Raw genomic sequence first — 8,777 nt, forward strand, 5'->3', positions numbered from 1 at the left:
AAGGTTTTAAAGTATAGTGTCTTCCATAGAAATATTCAAAGACTTTGATGAAAGAAAACCCCAGGAAACGGGTAACCTGACGCATAACAACAACTCCAGGACACCCACGTAAAACAAGGCCTAGAGGAAAGCATGTTGGTGAGAACTTCATGGAGCAGTTAAGAGACCTGCATACTCCATCCAAAGTTGAACAGTTGGCTCAGTCATGTGGTTGCAGGACGTTCATTTCCACAAACACCTTTCAGTCTTTGAGACACATGACACAGTTCTGCTGGGAACCCCTTTTTGCTGCCATATCCATCACTGCCTGGGTTTCCATTCTTTCCCTGCACCTAAACCCTGTGTTCTGGGCTGATTCCTCACTTTTCTTAGGATCATTGATACACCACAAGGTGAGATCTTGCATGGAGCCCCAGCCCGAGGGAGAATGACAGTCATGTTTAGCTTCTTCCATTTTCTAATAATTTCTCCAACAGTTGATCTTTTTTCACCAAGCTACTTGGCAATTGCCCCGTAACCCTTTCCAGCCTTGTGGAGGTCTACAATTTTGTCTCTGGTGTCTTTGGACAGCTCTTTGGTCTTAGCCATGTTAGTAGTTGGAGTCTTACTGATTGTGTTGTTGTTCTTGTTGTTGTTGTTGTTGTTCTTGTTGTTGTTGTTGTTGTTGTTGTTGTTGTTGTTGTTGAGGTTTTATTGGTGGTTGGCAAAAAACGTTGAGGTTACATTACTGCCACCTGTATGGAGTGTGGCTCAAAATGTATCTTTTATTCTATGCTATATTCTATTATTCACTTTTGTTTTCCCGAAAAATCCAATTAAAATCTGAGTACTTTTATTATCTGAATTTCCCTGTAGTAGATTTATTAAATTAAACTTTTCTTTATTTTCCCTAAATTCTCCAACATTAATCTCCTTTCTCTCACATATCTTCTACATACTAAAATAATATGTTCTATTGTCTCATTTCCTCCACAATATTGACAGTGTCCTGTATTATGTTGCTGTATTCTGAATAGCGAACTGTTAAGTCCATTATGTCCAAATCTTAACCTTGTTAATAGTTTCTCCTCCCTTCTATTTTTCTTCCTACTCTCATTTTTCCTACTCTTTTTTGAATCCTATAATACCACCTTCCTTTGTGATCTTCATCCCATTCTTTCTGCCACCTTTCCTTCAATTTTTGTTTAATTATACTTTTTGCTTCTGATTTGCTTGTACTCACTGTAAAATTAACTTGTCCTGTTGTTGCCTTTTTTGCTTCCCTATGTGCTATTTCGTTATCCTTAATCCCAATGTGAGCTGGAACCCAAATAAATATAACTGTTAATCCCATCATTTGTATCCTGAATAATGTTTGCTGTATTTCTATTAAAATATCTGTTCTACTGTCTGAGTGGTTGTATTTTAGACTGGTTAATGCTGAACTAGAATCTGAGCAAATTATTGTTTTTAAAAGCCTAATTTCTTCTATCCATTGTTTACTGATTGTGTGGGGTGGACAGGTGTCTTTATGCAGCTAACGACCTCAAACAGGTGCTTCTAATTTAGAATAATAAGTGGAGGTGGACTTTTTAGAGGCAGACTAACAGGTCTTTGAGGGTCAGAATTGTTGCTGATTGGCAGGTGTTCAAATACTTATTTGCAGCAGTAACACACAAATAAATTATTTAAAAATCATACATTGTGATTTCCAGATTTTTAGATGTTCAGTGGACATGCATCTAAGATGAAAATTTCAGACCCCTCCATGATTTCTAAGTGGGAGAACTTGCACAGTCGCAGGGTGTTCAAATACTTATTTTTCTCACTGTTTACTGTATATATATTGTAGGGAAATACTTATTTAGTAAGAACAGGAAGTACACCTTTTAACAGATGTTATTCCAACCGTTTGTGTAATCCAACTTAATTAAAGTATTGTGAGTTCTTGGCAACGTTGTGATCCCCTCACTCAAATAAACACACAAAAATCCATCAATTAAAATCAAAATTCTGTAACGTTTATTTTCAGTTTGAATAATGACAAGATGCAATTATAGTAAATATGAAAAATGAAGGAATTACCAAATAGTGTCATTTCAAAAGGGTAAATAATATAAAATGGCTTAAAACTTTGAGAAGAGGTGTTATTCAGTTTTAGTTCTAACTTTAAAATTTAGGTAAACTTTATGTCAGATTCGTGACCTAAATTAAGTCTAAAAACTTTATTGGCATTGAGCTGTTCTTCTCATCAGAAGAAAGATGTTTGTCCTACTGGAAAGATGTCCACATTACCCATTATGGATATGATGCGAAAGTATCCTGGGGTTCACGCCGTCCCCCTTCAGGACTGCGTTCCATTCGGACAAGCCGTGCTTGCATCACTCCAAGGTGTTTGAGGGTGTTCTGTGGACTTTTCTCCATTTCCACTGATTGAGCTCGATCCAAGATGAAGGGACTGAAGCAGCAGGATCCAGCTGATTCCTTGGGCTGGCTCGGAGCCAACACTCAGCCAACGACGTCACAATTCTGCCAACTCAGGACAGCTTCTAACCCTTCCTTCCGTGTCAGAATTACCTGATACTGGAAAGAGGCCGTGCTTATTCCATTTTAACCAGTCACTGCAGCTTACCAACAGTGGGTGTGAACACATGCTGCTTAAATAATTTTAATTATATAACCCTCCTCTCAAAAGTTTAGAGAGAAAAACAATGACTTTGATCACACAAAACAGGCAAACAACAGGTGGACTTTTTGGAGCTCTGTGTTCTAGTGGGCTAACATAAAATAGAAATACAGATACAAATAGCAGCAGAAGCTAACTAAAATGGCCAACAGAGTAGAGAACAGACCGGACCAAAACAAATCACACCGTGTTAAAGGCAAGCGAATAGAAGTGGGTCTTCAAGCGAGACTAAAAGACAGAGAGTGTGGGAGCCTGCCGGACACTCAGTGGCAACTCATTCCACAGTCGTGGACCTGCAACAGAGAAAGCCCTGTCACCTCTGAGCTTACGACGGGTTTCTGGGACTGAGAGAAGCATCTGGTCTGCTGACCTCAGAGAGCGCGGTGGGACATATGGCTGCAGAAGATCAGTGAGATAGGATGGGGCGGAACTGTTCAGTGATTTAAAAACATACATGAGAATTTTGAAATGGATCCGAAGGTGAATGGGTAGCCAGTGCAGGGAGGCCAAAACTGGCGTGATGTGCTCTCTATAGCCTGTACCAGTTAAAAATCGGGCTGCAGCATTTTGGACCAGTTGTAGACGAGCAATGGAGGACTGACTGATTCCAAACAGAAGTGAATTGCAGTAATCAAGCCTAGATGTTATGAAGGCGTGGATCACTGTCTTAAGGTTCTTTTTGGAGAGTATAGGCTTCAGCTTAGACAGCCGTCTCAGCTGAAAAAAACAGGATTTGACCATCATGTTTACGTGACTGTTGAGTTTTAAGGACGGGTCCATTATCACCCCCAGATTAGTGACCTTTTGTTTCTCTAGCGGGGCTAGAGAGAAAAGGTCAATGTCATGGTTCATGAGTGAGCCACTGGGATGGAACAGCATGACTTCAGACTTCTTCTCATTGAAGCTTAAGAAGTTTAAAGCCATCCAGTCCCGGATGTCAGCCAGGCAGTCAAGAAGAGGCTGAATAGAGCGTGTGCCTCTGTGCCTCAGGGGGAAGTAAATTTGGCAATCATCGGCATAGAAATGAAAGGGTATGTCGTGTTTGCGGAAGATAGCACCTAGTGGCAGCAGGTATAAAGAAAAGAGACGGGGACCGAGGATGGACCCCTGCGGTACCCCCCACTGGAGCGCTGTCGATGCCGAACTAAAATCTTTGATATTGACACAGAAGGTTCTGTCAGAGAGGTAGGACCCAAACCATTTAAGGGCTGACCCTGTGATGCCCACCCACTGCTCCAGTCTAGAAATGAGGTTCTTGTGGTCGATGGTGTCAAAAGCAGATGTCAGGTCCAATAGGACAAGCAGCACAGAATCACCTGCGTCTGTGGATATGAAAATGTCATTAAAAACCTTCAGTAGAGCAGTTTCAGTGCTATGGAGAGATTTGAAGCCAGATTGGAATAACTCAAGGATAGCGTGATCCCCCAAAAACTGTTTCAACTGAGACTCCACAATTTTTTCCAGTAGTTTAGAGGTGAATGGGAGTCTGGAGACAGGCCGGAAGTTGGACATGACTGAGGGGTCAAGGTTAGGTTTTTTCAGGAGGGGCTGGACAGCAGCATGTTTAAAAGTCTTTGGCACCACACCTGAGGATAAACTGCTATTCAGAATAGCGAGGATAAAAGGACCCAGGGTAGGAAAAACTTCCTTTAGCAGTTGAGGGGGGACCACATCAAAGGGGGAACCAGATGGCTTCATGCTGCACATTACCTGCTTCAGAGAGGACAGAGAGATGGGCTCAAAGTGGTCAAACACAGCCACACACTGAGATGGGATGGACAGATCATGAGCTGGTGGAGAAATGAGTGCCCGGGTGTTTGCCACTTTTTCTAAAAAGAAATGGAGGAAGTTTTCACACAGCTCAGTTGAGGCTTCCAGAGGTGAAGGCTCACTGAGGTGTAGAACTGAGTTCAGGGTGGAGAAAAGAACTCGGGGATTGTGGGAGTTGGAGACAATTAAATCAGAGAAGAATTTACATTTGGCAGCTTTAACGGTTTTCTGATAGTGACGCCAACTCTCCCTTAACATTTGAAAAGACACCTGGAGCCTGTCCTTCCTCCACTTTCGTTCAGCTCTGCGACACTGCCGCCTAACGGCTCGCGTGACGTCATTCAGCCAGGGCTCTGATTTAAGTTTCGTTTTTCTGGTCTTAAGGGGAGCAACACGGTCCAGAACATTTAAACAGGCAGAGTTGAACTGAGAGGTTAGCTCCTCAGTGGTAAGAGACACCGAGAGCTGTTCGATCCTCTCAGAGTTAAAACCTTAATTAAAACGAGCAGCAGTGAAACGGTTAATGGAACGCGTACGTGCAGGAACGCACGTCTTAGCAGTATGACAAGGGGGGGTGAAGTCAAACAATACAGGCATGTGATCTGATAAAACATTGTCACTGATTTTCAAATTAGAAACAGAGACATTGCGTGTTAAAACGAGGTCCAGCGTGTGACCGTGTTCCTGGGTGGGGTCGCTCACCTGCTGAGCTAAGCCAAAAGAGTCCAATAAATCCAGAAAGTCCTTCACTAAGGGCTTCTCCTGACAACACACATGCAAATTAAAGTCACCAATAAGCAAAAAGTGAGTGTATCTCTGTGTGATATCAGCCAAAAAGTCAGAGAATTCATTTATGAAGTCCTTAGAACGAGGTGGGTGGTAGACAAGCGCGCACAGAACCGTAGGAGAGTGTCCGAGTTCAAAAACGCTCAGCTCAAAGCTGGCGCGGGACACCGGGATGGACAACTTTTTACAGGCCAAGTTTGCTTTAAAAACTGTTAATAATCCCCCCGCGCCGACCTGATGGCCGCGGGGCATTGAAACACAGACAGTCCGGAGGAAGTAGTTCCACCAGGGCGCTGGACTCACCATCAGAAATCCAAGATTCTGTGACAAACAGGAAATCCAACTCCTCATCATTAAAAAAAGTCATTGAGGATAAACGTCTTGTTGGAAACAGACCTTGCGTTGATTAAACACATCCTGATATTGTCCAACACAGGCACAGCCGTGGATGGAGACGCGCGTGCCAGCAGGCGCAGGTTATGAAGAACAGCTCCTCCTGGTCTGCTGGTGCGGCGCACAGGTAAACAACTCCAGGTGTTTCCATGGACTGAGCGCGCGGGCAACTGGCCAGCAGCCGGGCCCCGAGAGCACCACGGGTCAGAGAGGAGATGATCAGATCCAGAGCGAGTCCTGATAGAATAATCCACACTTTGTCTCAGTTTCACCAAAATCCCTGCACGCTTCCCACGACGTCTGCGACGTTTCCTCCATGGAGAAAGGCCAGGGTCACGCAGAAGGAATGCAGGAATCTCAGATAGGACCGGTGGGGGAGAGTGCTGGCCGCTGTTCAAAAACTCAGCGGGAATTTCAGCAAATGTACAGAGCTCCAAAAGTGCCCGACGATCATACTGAAAATATGACTCGGCACACTGCACAAACCATTGTAAAAATAACTAAAATAAAATACAAGCAGAGAGCGAGAGACGGGCAGCCCTACACACCGGCGCCATCTTGGATAAAAAAAAAAATATATATATATATATATAATCGTGTAACCATCTTAAACTATTCTTGTGCAAATTAGTGTAATTTTATTTTTTGCGTGGTGGTATTTGTTCTATGATGAAATAAGCTATATCACTAAACAAAGTGTCATTTGAGTATTGTGGCTTACACAATGTAAAACATGAGTCGGAATTAATTTTGTGGTAAAAATGAACTTTATGTATTTTTTAGTGGTATGATATATTGTGTGTTACATTACAAAGATTAACACGTTTTCATTAACATAAAGACGTATCAGTACAGTAAAGTGATTTTTGTGAACACAAAAGGAACAAAGGTTAGAACAAAGAAAGTGAGTTTTCACCTGTACCAATCTTGTTTCCTAGAGCTGAGTTCAACGAGGATCGTCCTCATGGGGAAAACTGGATCTGGGAAAAGTAGCCTGGCTAATATGATATTTGGAGAGGATGTCTTCAAGATAAACCATTCCCCAGTTTCAGAAACAGGTCGGTCTCGAGCAGAAACCAAGCTTGTTAATGGAAGAAACCTCACTCTCATCGACAGCCCCAGTGTTTTTAACACATGTGTGTCTGAGGCTTTACTTAAGGCTGAGATAGTGCGGTGTATCGCAGAGAGCGCCCCTGGACCTCATGTCTTTCTCATTGTGCTACAAGTGGAGAAATTCACAGAGCAGGAGAAAGCTGTTATTAAAAAGATATGCCAGTACTTCTCTGAAGACGCTCTGAAATTTGCAGCAGTTGTCTTCACTCATGGAGACCAGCTGCCTGATGGAATGAGAATTGAGGAGTTTGTCAGCCTGAACCAAAGCCTGAGTGACCTGGTGAAGAAATGTGGAAACAGATGCCATGTTACTGATAATAAATACTGGAACGCTACTGGAAATGACCCCTACAGGAACAATCAGTTCCAAGTTGCAGAGCTGTTGAAGACCACAGACAAAATCATTGAGGCCAACGGTAGAAGGTGCTACACCAACGAGATTCTACAAGAAGTGAGAAGAGAAATACAGATGGAGGAAGAACTCCTACAACAATCTTCATCAAATATGACACCCGAGGAACTTAGAAACCAGGCAAAAAGCAATGTAGTTAATGAGTTAATGGTGAGGTTAGTGGGGACCGCGACTGGTGCACTGTTTGGAGCCTTCCTTGGTGTGTTAGAGAACATCTCGGCTATTCTTCAAATTTTTCAAAGATCTTCAAGTACTTCAAGCCAAGAAAGGGATTTAGTTCTCCAGGAGGCTCTAAACAGGGGATTGAGGGGAGGTATGGCAGGATTTAATGCAGCTGCAGGAGCAAAAACAGCAGGGGAAGCATTTCAGAAAGCTAAAACTGCAGTTCTAAATGATCCTGAATAATCCACGTTGAGTAATGAGATAAAACAACTCAAAGAGCAACAAAGAACGACAGACAAACTAATGTTCTTCTGCTTAAACTTAGAGCATATTCACAGCCGTGAGAAAGGGTTCAGACTTTGACTTGTGGTCTCATGACTGCCCATGCAGCTAGTTACATCAGTTACTATAGACACATGTTTACATTAACTTTAGCGCATACATTTTACTGATTTATCTTTAAAGTTTCACATTCATTATTGCTATCAATTACTTTTTTCAAACTAGTTTTTTTTTTTCACTGTCTGCAGATTTGACAATTCTTAATGAATGTGACACATTCAGTTTATATTGTTTGTTGCTTTAAATGAAAATTTGTCATTCATCTGTTCTGACCAGCTCTTACTGTGTTAGATCAGTTTGTTGCTGTAGCGTCTTGTTTTACCTTAGTTAACTTTTATTATTTAGATTTTTTGACAAGATTATAACAATTTATTCGTTTTACGTTTTTCTAATCCATGCAGATCAGAAACTAATAAATTATTTGCCAATCTCATTATTTCCTTCTGCAGTTTTTATAACTTTGACAATGTAGTGGACTAGGCCTACGTCGAAACTAAGTCTAAGGTCAAAACTCTTGACCTTTAGAACCTTGTGGGACAGGAACTGTCATTTCATGTATTTGAATACAGAAATACAGGTTCACCCATCCTGAGACTTTCTCTCTTGAAGATTCAAGTGAAAAGAACACTCTCTGTTTTATTATCATTACTATTGTTCAAATGTTGATAATCAAAGTGTCTTAGTTCAAACCATTTTAGATGTTGCAGTGAACTAATCAATTTTATTAACTGAGTAATGGTTTTTATTCTCATACAAAAGTTAGAACTCATGTTAAAAGCTGTTGCAGAGTAATTATGCATTTTTCTGATTTCTGCTTTTGAATGAGCAAGTGTGTGCGTTTACAAGGTTACAGTCAAACGAAAAACAAGTTGTTATGTTAAAACTGTCATGTTTTAGAATCCTCTCAGACGTAAATAGAGATGTTTTGCACCTGTTTCTTAAACACGCCAAAACAAAACCCTCTCGGTCTGTGAGAACATTTCTGACCTGTCTCATAACAATTCTCGCTGTCTCTAACCTCTTACGTCACAAAAACACACCCCTTCTGGTCGATTCTGACCAATGAACAAATCCCAAAAAGTGAACCGGGAAAGAGTCTTTAAAATGTCAGTACTTCCTGGTCTACACAGAGTT

The 8,777-nt window shown here is 41.6% G+C and overlaps 1 protein-coding gene across 1 annotated transcript in view; it reads left to right on the forward strand.

The window, feature by feature from the left end:
• LOC119414808 (GTPase IMAP family member 7-like) overlaps positions 1-7,563 on the forward strand; it is an 8,651-nt gene extending 1,088 nt beyond the window's left edge. Inside the window, exon 2 of the mRNA XM_037681927.1 lies at positions 6,553-7,563. Within this exon, the coding sequence (XP_037537855.1) occupies positions 6,553-7,544 (992 nt within the window). The 3' untranslated portion in view covers positions 7,545-7,563. The remainder of the gene's footprint in view (positions 1-6,552) is intronic.
• The last annotated feature ends 1,214 nt before the right edge of the window (positions 7,564-8,777 follow it).

Source organism: Nematolebias whitei, chromosome 1 (genome assembly GCF_014905685.2).
Source record: "Nematolebias whitei isolate Nwh7 chromosome 1, NemWhi1, whole genome shotgun sequence".
Classification (NCBI taxonomy): Eukaryota; Metazoa; Chordata; class Actinopteri; order Cyprinodontiformes; family Rivulidae; genus Nematolebias; species Nematolebias whitei.